This window comes from Neodiprion virginianus, chromosome 6 (genome assembly GCF_021901495.1).
Source record: "Neodiprion virginianus isolate iyNeoVirg1 chromosome 6, iyNeoVirg1.1, whole genome shotgun sequence".
Lineage (NCBI taxonomy): Eukaryota > Metazoa > Arthropoda > Insecta > Hymenoptera > Diprionidae > Neodiprion > Neodiprion virginianus.
This window is the reverse complement of record NC_060882.1, coordinates 11,812,158-11,825,586: the sequence shown is the minus strand read 5'-3', so window position 1 is coordinate 11,825,586 and position 13,429 is coordinate 11,812,158. Positions and strand designations below refer to the sequence as shown.

Genomic DNA, 13,429 nt, shown 5'->3' with positions numbered 1-13,429 from the left:
GTGCGATGACCCAGAGCATACCTGGTTCCGGTGCCCGGCCTGGGAGGCCCAGAGGATCGGGATGAACGAGATAATCGGCCAGGTAGGCAGCATACGCGAGGTAATACACGCTATGTTACAGAGCCAAGCTAAGTGGGACGCGGCTGCCCGGTATATTACCAACGTCCTTCGGGAAAAAGGGAAAAAGAGGCAGCGGTAAAAACAAGGAGGCAGGCTGGACAAGCCGGAAGACCAGCTGCGGGACTGGAGGCCAGACCGGTAGACAGGCTGAGGGGGGGTGCGGCCGGGCGCACTCGGTGTGCTTCCGTAGCCGCGGCCTGTTACAGGACAAGAGGGAAGACACCGGACGTCCAGTGGGAGGCGGTATTGACGTCACCTGGAGGAGGGTGGAAGACCTGTCGGATGACCACGCGGACAGACAGACCAGACGAGGGGAGCCCGGGCCTCCGGCGACCAGGCCAGAGGAGGGTAGAGCGATGGTCCGGATGACCTACGGTGGTGTGAATTACTTAGGTGATAACCGGGCCATCCTCTACCTCAAGAGACGGCGGGAGGGGGGGGGGACCCAGCAGCTGGTTAACTTGACCAGCCCGCTGGGAATACAGCCCCCCGGGCGTGACGCGGTGGTGCTGGACGGGACGGTGTTCACCGCCAGCTGTCAGTGTGGCATCTCGGCTGAGCATGATGTACGTATGTTCACGCACTACCGTACCACCGTGTAGGACGGGGTGACCAGATCCGATTGGATGATCACCCAGGAGGCCCAACAGGATAAACAAGGTCCCCGCAAAACCGCGGGGAACATGTTAGTGAGGCGCGGACCCAAGGACGCCAACCCGAAGGGAACTGTAGTGTTTTTATTTAATACAATGTACCTTACAATCACTTCAGAGGGTTGAAACAATAATACAAAGCGTGGATATAATTTTTATCGAATGTTGTAAGACCGGACATAACATTGAGCTGTAAAAGACAAATTGTGGGGCTGTCGGTAGGTTAGTACTTTATGTGCCAAGAGCGCGGCGAAGACTGGGGTAGAGAAAAAGTGCAGGCTCGCCCCCGAGTCGAGGCCAAGGGTCGCGTCGCGCCAAAAATGCCACATGTAGGGAAATTTCCGGCGCGGTCAAACCCTTAGCCCTCGGCTAGCGAGGCGAGGCCTGGACACTCGAAGGCTAGTTGGAAATGAAAATATTTCAACGGTTTTTCTCGCCAGTGGCGGGTGTCCGCCACAGGAACCAAAGGACCAGGAGGAGAGAACAAGCGGAAGCGCAATCAGTGGTGACGGTGATGAAATAGGTGAAATAGGTAAGAAAAGACATCTCATAACCTACGGGACAATGTAATATGAGATGGTGAAATAAAACAATTAACCTGGATAATAAAGCGGTCATCAGCACCGAGCAATTAACTAATGGTGTTGGGAAGTGAGTCAAAGCCGCCGGAGTAATTGCGTCAGCAAAATGCCGGCGGTAGTGGGTCACGGGCTGAGCGGCGTCAAACACCGAGCACGGGCTGCCGAACTGCTGCGTCAGCAAATTCCGGTCGGCAGTACCGCATTACACGGCAGGCTTGACGTAGGTGAATAAAATTAATATTAAAACTACAATTAATTAAATAGTAAGATCAGACAGAAATACACTGTTGCGTACAATGGACGTAGGCAAATACGCTACCGCGTATGAATCAGACAAATGCGCTACTGCGCATGAATAGTGGATTATAACTAACAAATAGACAATAAGTGTTAGGCTATAGCTAAACTAAGGTTGAGAATACCTGACTTTAGTACACTATTGCGTATGGGTAGGGGGTTATAGATATATAGCAAATAGGACACATGCAATAAAAACTGGCGTGAAGGTTTGGGCGTGACGGGCCGGCGGGGAGTATGCGTCAGCGAACTCCGCGTCGACAGCGGGTCAAGTCACAGGAGGAAGAGAAAGGCCATGATAACAGGCCGGCCACAGGGGCAAGGTGAAATAATGCGAGAGCGGTTCCGCCTCGCCCTGGGTGATGAGCAGCGGAGGGGTTTTAGCCGGTAAGAATCCGGCACTATCCGAGGACTCCAATGAACATGACAATGTCTTTCAAAGATTTCCCCTTCGCCGCAGGAAAAAAAAAAAAAAGGTCAGGTCAGGTCAGGATCAGCGTTGGTATTAGATTTTCCGGACTTGTATTTCGTATCGAAGTCGTACTCTGCCAGTTCTAAGCTCCACCGTGATAAACGGAAATTAGGCTTCTTGACGCTTTTTACCGATTTGAGTGACTCGTGGTCTGTTATTAAAGTGAACTTCTGACCATAGATGTAGGGGCGGAAGTGATTCATACTCCAGTAGGCGGCTGAGAATTCTTTACCAGGTACTAAGTAGTTCAATTCAGCGGGCTTGAGGGCTCGGGACGCGTATGCTACTGGTAGGTCGGCACCGTCTTTATCTTGACCGAGAACTGCACCTATCGCGAATGTTGACGCGTCTGTAGTGAGCGCAAATGGTTTGTTGAAGTCCGGGTGTTGTAGAATTGGTTCTTTGCATAAACAATCGCGTAAGGTTTCGAAGGCAGACTGGTGTTCGGACGTCCAGACGAAAGGGGTATCCTTCTTCGTTGAATTGTTAAGGCATTTAGCAATTTTTCCAGAATTTGGAACAAATCATCGGTAGTAATCTAAAAGGCCAAGGAACTGTCTAACATTTTTGGGACTACTGGGGACGGGATACTCTTTTACAGCTATTAGTTCACCAGGGTCAGGTTTTACTCCTGACTCAGTTATAAGGTGTCCGAGGTAAACGACTTCCTTGCGCAGGAATTCGCACCTGTCTGGCTGTAGAGTTAAACCAGCAGCGGTTAGTCGCTTCATTAATTTCCGGAATTTAATTTTATGTTCTTGCAAGTTTCGAGCGTAAATAACTATGTCATCTAAATATACGAACATCTCGTTGCCTTGTAGGCCTAGGAGGACTTGGTCCATGAGCCTTTGAAACGTGGCGGGGGCGTTCTTTAGTCCGAAGGGCATACGAGAGAATTCATAATGGCCTCTAGGTGTCGAAAATGCGGTTTTCGTGCTGTGATCCGGATGCATGGGAATTTAGTGGAACCCGGCAGCAAGGTCGAATATGGAAAGTATTTAGCTGAGCCAAGCTGGTCAAGGATTTCCGTGATATCGGGCATGGTGTATGCGTCGCCGACTGTTTTTTCATTAAGTTTTCTGCAGTCGATTACCATACGCCATCGTTTATTGCCGTTACTATCCGGTTTTTTTGGAACGATCCACACCGGGGAATTATACGGAGATGAGGAATGTTTAATAAGATTTTGCTTGAGTAGTTTATCAACTTGGGATTCGATTTCGTCTTTGTGAATCTTGGGAAAACGGTATTGTTTGGTACGAATAGGCGTATTGTCCGTCGTGGGGATAGTGTGATGAGATAAATTGGTGTGGCCTAATTTATCACCTGGGAGATAAAAGAGATGGTTAAATTCTGTTACGAGGTTGAATATAGATTGTTTTTCGGTGTCATTTAAATGATCAAGATGTAAGCTGCTCCTTAGGACATCCAATCTTTCTAACCTACCGTCGGTCAAGAGCACTGTTGCGGCACAGGGACAAGGTGTACTGTCGTCGGCGATAGGAGGATCGGATTGCAGTTGCGCGAGGTCAGTGGACTGGACGGGGCAGGGGGAGGGGGATTAGTAGTCGGTCGCGATGTACGCTTGGCGGTAGAAAGGATTAATGAATTACTGAGGAGAGGGCTTGGGTGCGAAACGAGGGTTTTGGCGCGGGCTTCGCTGTGGTGGTTACTCGGTGCAGTGGGGGTAGCGTTGGGCATGACTGTACTCAGTGGCTCGTCGAAGTCGTCTAGGGTTACTGTTGAGAGTCTTATCTCTACAGCAGATTCGTTACAATTGAACGCGTACGAGTAAGCGATGCCGTTCTGGTTTTCAACTAACGCTTCACCACATAGAACATTGTTGCCTAAATCGACGCGTTTTAGGTAGCCTACTTCAGTGTCTGGGTTCGCAACTATTAGTGGGATGGCTTTCACGGTACGGGCCTGTATTGTAATTACGCGCGTTTTTTCGAGCGTGGACGAGGGTTCATCGAATTCATCAAAGTGGATTGGCAATGAGGATCCAAGCATCACCGAGTTTGAGTTGAAAGAAATAGTTGCTTTCTCTTTTCGTAAGAAGGGCTGGCCTAAGATACCGTCGTGCGGAATCGAAAACAAGTCAGGGACCAGGTGAAAGGTATGAGATTTATTATTAAAACGTATTTCAGTTTTTGCGATAGTTTGCGTCTTTTTGTCTGTTATACCAGTTAGCGGCAAACGTTCGTCGGTTGTTCGTCGTACGAGGGGCCTAACGGAACTTTCTTCAACCAAGTTGACGTCTGCACCGGTGTCAATAACAAATGTAGATATTTTTATTTGCTCGGGGGTGTCGATCGAAATTAGTGTAGGGTCAGCTGAAGTTGTTATGAGGATATGACGTGAAGATCGGAACGCTAGTTGTTTGCATTGCTCGCGGGCGCGTTCTCCCCGCGGGCGATGTTCCCGTCTAAATGTTCATTTGGACCTGCATTGCCTTGGTTATTACGCGGAAAGGATCTACATCGGTCTACTGTGTGGCCTCTGCGATTACAATTGTCGCAGTATAGTTCTTGGTTTCTGTTGGTCCGGTTGCATTCATTGTGGAAGTGGCCCATTCTGCGACATTTAGTACAATATCTTTTACTTTGCAAACGGTGACATTCCGTGATGGAGTGACCCTGGTGGTTACAAAATTGACAAGTTCTGGGCAGAGCATTAACGTGGTCAGCAGAACTGGTGTTCGGATCGAGCGCTTGGGCGTAGGTTCCGGGTTCGGTACGGGACGCTGGTTGATAAACGTAACCAGCTGTGGGCAATGACATCAGGGGGGGGGGGGGGGGGGATGAAGGAGGTCGTGGTGGGCACCTGAAACGGAGGAGCAGTATGGGGGGGGGGGGGGGGGGGGTAACGGCAGGCACATGGGTGTAGCGGGGGTAAAATATTGTGCAGAGAATTGCATCTGACGGTTAATTAGCTCGGCTTCTACACCTTCGGCGATGCTGACGGCAGTTTCGAAGGTTGGTAATGGTCTGATAGTAGCGATTCTCCACTCCAATTCTGGACGAAGCCCTCTAACAAACGGTCTAGAGGTATCCTTCTTTAGATCATTCATTAGAAGCGTTGCTAAGTCTGGTGGGTGCTTGGCTATGATCGCTGTGCTTATTTCTTTTGATATTGCTCTTATTCTGCACGAGTAATCTATGATGCGCTCATATGGTTGTTGTGTCATTCTATCTAATTGAGCAGATAACTGGCGTAGGGGGATATCCGGGCGGTATGCTCTGCTAAGGGCAGTTATGAGATCCTCGACGTCATTAGAGTTAATGTCTATTAAATATTGAGAAGCGGGGCCTGTAACCTTTGATTGCGCAAATTTGGCGAATGTCATTTTATCCGAAGCTTTTATAAAAGTCTCTACGTGACGTAATTGTTCTACAAATGAGTCGAAGGGCATGTTGTGGCCGTCGAAAGGGGGGATTGTCGGCAAGACATCTTTTACTGACCAAAAGTTTGAACCGGTTTGGTTAGTTGGTGCCATGTCGATTCAAGCAGGGTATTGCAAGTACAGGAATAAAAATATCAACTCAACACTAAGACATAGAGTAGACTTACAGGGCGAAGGCAAACGCAAAAACAGAGTGCAGCATGGTTGTAGGCAGCTGGACGCAGGTGAAACTTGAGGAGGCGATACACGTCATGCGTCGGCACGAGGAGGGTATAGATAAGGTACTCCGTGGCGTGTTGATAAATAAGTGTGGTAATCCAGGTCTTAGGGCGATGCCACTCTCGGGTCCAGATCCTCGTCTCAACAGGGTTGCAGGAGTCCGAACGAGCGGGAAGGGTCCATTCAATATTTGTCGGTTCGAATGGTGATGTGTTCAGATGCGGTGTGTAGCTTAACTTGGCTATCGCACTGAATTTCCACTCGCTACACAGTGATTCGACGTCGTACGTAACGATGAATTTCAATAGTACCAAAATATGACGGAGTTATTGAAATTGGGGACTCTTTGCAGAGCCTATGTCCGTAGCGAGTTGAATATATTCAGGATGCCTGTCAAAGTACTTTGTGGGCCGGAGTTCGTTCGTAACACGGCTATCACTGATTGGTACGGCGTTAGAAATTTTGAGCACTGAACGCTTCCGTAGAAATCATGCAGCACTGCACTGAGGGGTAGGTCGACGATCCTGTCCGCTGCCACCAAAATGTTACGGGGTAGAATGCGTAGGCTCCGATGAGCGGCAATCGGAGCTTACTCCACGCCCAGCCAAGGTGTTATTTGGCTATAATAGGGTCCGTTCACGTCGACTATGCACTCGCGTGCTACTACTCCCAATGCAGGAAGTGAATGGAATAGAAAGGGATCGGTATTAAGGGAAGGTAATCGATTTAAAGTATATGATTGTTTATTAGTAGTCAATGCAACGGAGTCGGTCGAGGGAAAAAGGTATGGTCTTGGTTTAGAGGGATAGGTGTCTTGCTTAAGCGCTAGGATGGATCTGCCTAGTTTTGCGGGATGTAAGAGGCAAGCTAGCCGCGAGTTACGGAAGAATCTGCTGACTCGCGAACGATAAGAGTAGACTACAGATCGTAAGGTAACTAAGAGTGTGGGAAAGGAATATGAAGTCTGGAGGACGTAACATTTCAATAAAAATACAAAAATTAGAAAAATTAAAAATCCAAAAAATTCAAGAAAAAAAAAATATAAAAATTACCAGAAAAAATTAAAAACGTGGTTTGAGCCCATAATATGGAATAGGTGAGCTGGGAACTTCGAGCGATCGATGGGCAGTCGAAGTTCTGGAGAATTCGTTTTTACATATACACAATTGTTGATAATTCTGAAGAAGGATCTGATAGGATTTTGATCATTGCGAATTTTTAATGTCCAGATGATACGGAAACTTTCTGCATTAGCCGTTCTCCCTGACATTTTCATCGCGCTTTTTCTCCCTTCCTGATCACTGTGACGGAGTGACAGTTATGTATTAAGTACATTTATTCAATGGCTCTGATTTGGATGTATTACGTAACAGATAGGAATGTGATCTGTCACTGCAAAATATAACTGCCATGCGCTGGATGTAAAAAATGAGAACATAAATTATACATAACGGACTTGGAAGGATATGAATCTCATCTATATTTGTGATATCATTGATACGTATCTCTGTTCTGTGCGTGTTATATAGCGACCATAGTGTTTTGTGGCGGACATAATAGAGTAAATGTACGTCATATGTAGAGCACGTGTGATGTAACTTTGATTTCGGAAGGAACAAGATTCAAGTATTTGTTACGTTACTGGGTTATGAATTTGCTACCTGGGTATAGGTTATTACTCACACATTATTAATCACACAGTACAATCATTTACTTGAATATCATCTAATACTTGATTAGAAGTGAATAAATCTTGTTGCACTTTATTTTCCATATTCATAGTCAGATAATAATCGAGTAAACATATTACGGAAAGTAACATGCCAACAAACATCTGATTTGTATGGATCGAGATATGTATGAAGGTCAATATAAACAATCGATTGCTGTGATATATTCCACAGGTATTATAACCGCACAATCATACAGGAGTTTCCATAATTTTATTAAGGTGATATCGTATTTCTGCTTCTCCGCCGAAATAAGAAATCAGGTCATGAAAAGAATATTCATCAGAACGAATTTTCTTTCAAGGAATCTTTTGGATTCGGATAAATGAAGACTCATTACCTGACATTGAAAAGAAAAGTGTTTGATGAAATATTACAAAAAATTTCATTTTTCAAATAAATTTTAGACTATTCATCTTTATTTCGCTAAGTAGAATAAAAATGTGTTCTGATGAACGCGCTTTATGTTACCAATTCAATGGAAAAGCTCACGAGTACGATCACCTTACAAGTGGAGCATCTTATACACATAATATACATTTGCAAATAATCATGGTGAAACTCTGAAGTTCGTCAAACAACATTCAATGGTTCGAATTGTTGAACTGATCAAATACCAAAAAAATCTACCAAACTAGATTAAACAATATTCCATAGTAACCAAGAGGCAAAAATGTAATTGTAAAAGTGCACTAACGTAAAAATGGAACATCAAATAATTAAAAATATGAGTGAAGAAAGAAAAGATGAAGGAAAGAAACTGACAAAAAAGACGCAGCTAAACCTACAGAAAAGATAATCATTGAGGAAGAAATCGTTATTGGAGACAATGACGACGAACTCTTCCTAGACGACGACGTGTCCGATCAAGAATTTGAAGACGAAAATGTACCAGATGGAGTAATTGATCCATTAGAACTTTCAACATCAAACGAAGCATTTTCCGAAATGATAGCCTTCAATGCAAACATGTAAGAATAATTTATCACAGGAACCAGTATGTCGCGGGTGAAAATATCTAACGTAATTCAAAATCAATCTATTTAAGTTCAGTTATCTCATTAGAATCATCGACGATTTTCATGATGAGTAGTGTATATATGACAGTTCTGGACCACACAATGGCGGCGCTCCCCCCTAGCTCCCCCCTAGCTCCCCCCTAGCTCTCCCCTAGCTCTCCCCTAGCCCCCCCCCCCCTCGCTCCCACCTCCACCGTTGATCATTTTCGTGGTTTGCCGCAAGATGGCTATTTTCATAGGATTTGACACACACACACACACACGCACAAAATAATTCCTGTCGAGACTTGTTTGGCGCCGGAAAGCCGCGCATAAATCGGATAGGGTGAAAACCCGCTAGATCTATTGAAAAAATTCCAGGAAATTGCTCTTTGAGATGGTGCCGACAATGAACTTTGCTGGTGGTGATGCACTCAAATCAATCTGGGGCAATGGGGGTGGTCCCATAAAAATTCTTCGCACCAAATGCGTGTCGAGACTTGTCCAATGGAAAATTGTAGTGGGGGTGGGTGGTACATAAAGCGTACGCCTATCGTGATCGTCACTCTGTTCTCATCGTATTCTTATTGTGAACTGTTCTCGCTTCTGAAATAACCTCGAAACGCGATGGATCTAGCAAAAGTTAACCATGTCAGCCGCCTGGAGATCTGCCAACCAAGAAGATGTCGGAACTCGAAATTGGGGAAGTGTATCATGTCATCGGGTTACGATTGGTCAAAACAAAATTCGATGGAGAATACAACGTCTTCTTACCACCGAGAATCGCAAGAGTTCTACAAGAAGATTCCAGTCAGCTGACTGAAATGTGTAGCATGGCCGGGGAAAATCGTCTGCAAATGAAATACCTTGGTGGAGAATTTAACAAGTTCGAATTTTCATGCAGTTATGCGCCTTAAATGAACTATGCGATCCCCCTCTACTTCCACAAAATTCATCCATGAGGGGGTAAAAGCGGGTGTGCTGGAGATGGAATAGTCAGTCTTCCACATACCATCCGTCAGTATATAATCGAGCGCAACATTCCCACTCCTCAACATGGCGATAATCCAAGACGTGCAATGATTTATTGGTCATATCATGAAGTTCGTACCCAAGGAAGTCGCAGTCATCAATGTAAACAGGTCGGGTCTGGATTACATCATTTTCAAGCTGTCCTATGATTTGGCAAGCTTACCACTTGAATGTAGAGCTACCAATGTATGGTTGACACACAATCACCACGCAATATCATGGAATGCGGGCAAAAAATCTCACGAGAATGTGACGAAGATTGTGAGAAAAATGGTTGGAAATGCGTGTTACGTATACGTCAAAGGGGCGGAGAAGAAAGCATGGCTGACAGAGATTGTCGATGGCACAACGAGGATTATTAATATGGAAGATTTGCATATCATACCCCCTGCACTGGAAAAATTGAGGTGTATGGAAGCGGCACCGTGGCATGACTTGAACCATGGATACTCTTCAGCGAATAACCTCCAGCAAGCAGCAGCGCCAGGCTCAATTTGGTATGATGACAACTCTGAATACATCTCGGCATTCAACTGCGCCTTTGAAAATGTGCAGCGACTAAGGAGATGGTATTCGAAGGAGTGTACCAGCTCCCTCGAGAAATCCTTCCGTCTGTACAAAGACTTGGACAATTTAAAGGCAGTGATGTCCGAGGATACAGCCTTTTTAACAAAAGAATTCATCTACACGTTCGCATCAAACTCCATCAATGATGCGTGGGATAAACTACCAGAGAATATGAAAATGGACTACGTCATCGCAAGTTTCCGCAGATGTAGCACACATTACACACCAGGACCCGATGGCGATATGGTGGATGGACCGAATCCTCTAATTAAAGAATGTCTAAGTTGCAATCGTGTGTATAGATAATATGGACAATATTTGCCAAAATAGCAATGGAATTTATTACAACATATACAATTATATTCGGGTTTATATGTAGAATAAATACTAAATTTTCTTGGGAACTTGGACAGAATTGATCAGATTCAACTTATCAAAATTTGCAACGTTTCGTTGGTTTCATTTATTTTCCAACTTCATCAGGCAAGATGTAACAGATTTACATAAACTTTAAAATTAAGTTGCATAAAACAATAGACATGATACATGTAAGTTACAAATTCAGAAATAATAAACTAAACAAAATTACAAAATATTTACTTTTGAGGTTAAATCATCGTTAAAATCCTCTGGTCCATAACATCAAGTCAAAAATATGTTTAAATAAGACTAGACAGATATATACATTTTTTTAATAAAATTATAAATTCATTGTGCCAATAAATCAATTTAAATAAAATAAAATGGACAAATATAATGATGGACAAATACACATGTCAAACGTAGTGACTCTTAAATCACAGACTGTACTACTCTCACACAGTGTGATAGTACGTGTGGAGGTCGCATTATCTGTATTGTCAACATGACTCTGTTGTCCATGACTAGTACTATTCATATTGTGCGCGAAAGTTCAACCTCTAAGTAAAATAAAAATAATTACTATGACTTCACTAAATCCTTAACATCATTTATCAGGTCACTGTAAATTGTACTGAGGTTTTGCGTGTCGGATCTAAAATTGACACAATTTCAGTTCGAGGATGTTGAGATTTTAGATCTGGAGAAAAATTACATGAAGAGAAACCTAAGTGAAATGATTTTTATTAAGGCGATGAATTGTGTCAATTTTAGATCCGACACGCAAAACCTCAGTACAATTTACAGTAACCTGATAAATGATGTTAAGGATTTAGTGAAGTCATAGTAATTATTTTTATTTTACTTAGAGGTTGAACTTTCGCGCACAATATGAATAGTACTAGTCATGGACAACAGAGTCATGTTGATAATACAAATAATGCGACCTCCACACGTACTATCACACTGTGTGAGAGTAGTAGAGTCACTACGTTTGACATGTGTATTTGTCCATCATTATATTTGTCCATTTTATTTTATTTAAATTGATTTATTGGCACAATGAATTTATAATTTTATTAAAAAAATGTATATATCTGTCTAGTCTTATTTAAACATATTTTTGACTTGATGTTATGGACCAGAGGATTTTAACGATGATTTAACCTCAAAAGTAAATATTTTGTAATTTTGTTTAGTTTATTATTTCTGAATTTGTAACTTACATGTATCATGTCTATTGTTTTATGCAACTTAATTTTAAAGTTTATGTAAATCTGTTACAGCTTGCCTGATGAAGTTGGAAAATAAATGAAACCAACGAAACGTTGCAAATTTTGATAAGTTGAATCTGATCAATTCTGTCCAAGTTCCCAAGAAAATTTAGTATTTATTACATTTAACATGGATGAGAACCAAGATTTGGATTATATGTAGAATATTCAATACAATTAATTTCAATTATATCATAGCTTATACATAGAATTAAAAAAATTTACTATTCGATAAAATTATAATCTAGAAATAGGATACATTACAAATATATATCTTTATAACTTTCACCCATTCTTGTCATACAAAATGTAAATGCTATGAATTTTTACTTGTGAAAAATATATAATCAATAATTGTGAATTTAGTGTGGTTTATTCCTCAAAGTAATCCATAAAATCATTATCGTTATCCTGTTCGCCAACATTATCATCATCGTCATCATCATCATCGGTATTTTCGACATCTATAATTATTACGATAGTTTCATTCGCCCATTTTTCAATAATTATTTCTATACATATATCCCCGTAATTCATATAATGTTGGCTGTTTGGCCCCACTCGAGCAGCTCACGCGTCCTCAACGAGTTCTCGAAGCTCCTCCAACGAGAACTCGGGTGTTGCTTCGGAAAAGTCTATAATTATCTCTTCTTCAGCCTCTTCATCCTCACCCCAATCAACGATTGCCCGCTCATCACCATCATCATCATCACTTGAATCATACTCGTGATGGGAATGAGATGCCATTTTTTCAAAATTGATTCGTGATGAAAAATCTGTAAAAAGAGCAAACCGAAATAGAAAAGTTGATGCTGCTGCACTCACCATTTATATACATGATAAATCTCCAACCCAAAAAAGTTTCCACATATTCAAAATGAGTGATACGACGAAAGTATGGAAGATACTCAAATTTTATTTTAATGCAGTGTTACATACCAATCCTCGTCCGAATAATAACCATCATCGTCAGCTTTATCGATGTCTCCCAGCAGTTGATGGATTTGATCAATCTCATCAAGAAGCAATCCGAATCTGAGGCGTACATCTTCGCAACCGTCAAAATCATTAGCAAACTCCACCCGCTCGTCATCAACATCGTCGTCATTCCATACACCCTCCACCTCCGCTTCCTCCTTCTCCCCCTCCCCCTCATCCTCCTCCTCCTCATCCTCCACATCAGTCGGTGATGGTAATGATTCTAGATGATGATGCTCTCCAGCCAAATTTTGTTCAAACTCGCGATCATCATCACCAGCACTGTTGTCAATACATGGCTCGGTGTCGATAATCAACGTATCGGCATCACTATCGATCATTTTATCATCATCCTCCTCCTCATCGTAAGCCACCTCTCTGCACACCCGCTTATAAGTCGGCGATCGTGGTGGTGAATTGGGTGGGCAGTCTGACGATTCTCTTTTCCATCCGTTCATTTTTTTTTTGGTACGATTCTAAAATTTTTCCAGAAATTTTATGGATATGATGATAGGGAATACAGAAAAGTTGAAACAAATCGAAAAACTTTGTTAACATACTAATCTAATGCAATAATCATTACGGAATCCAAATCAACATTCACAGTATCGTAAGAGGATTGGCGTAGCACGAGTATCGTATACTATTTTTCCTATTAAGTTACGCAAAGTTCGACCACTACAAGTATTTTGAATAATTGAAACGTATAGAACGGGGACGTTGGGGCGCTGCGACGGGGGGG

The 13,429-nt window shown here is 42.9% G+C and overlaps 1 protein-coding gene across 1 annotated transcript; it reads right to left on the bottom strand.

Annotated features, from left to right (window-relative positions):
• Window positions 1–12,279: 12,279 nt before the first annotated feature.
• On the bottom strand, window positions 12,280–13,145 carry LOC124307285 (prostatic spermine-binding protein-like). Its single transcript, XM_046768804.1, has 2 exons — window positions 12,649–13,145; window positions 12,280–12,421 (listed from the first exon to the last, which is right to left on the bottom strand). Exons 1-2 carry the CDS (start codon window positions 13,143–13,145, stop codon window positions 12,280–12,282), a joined length of 639 nt encoding a protein of 212 aa, XP_046624760.1.
• Between the last annotated feature and the right edge of the window lie 284 nt (window positions 13,146–13,429).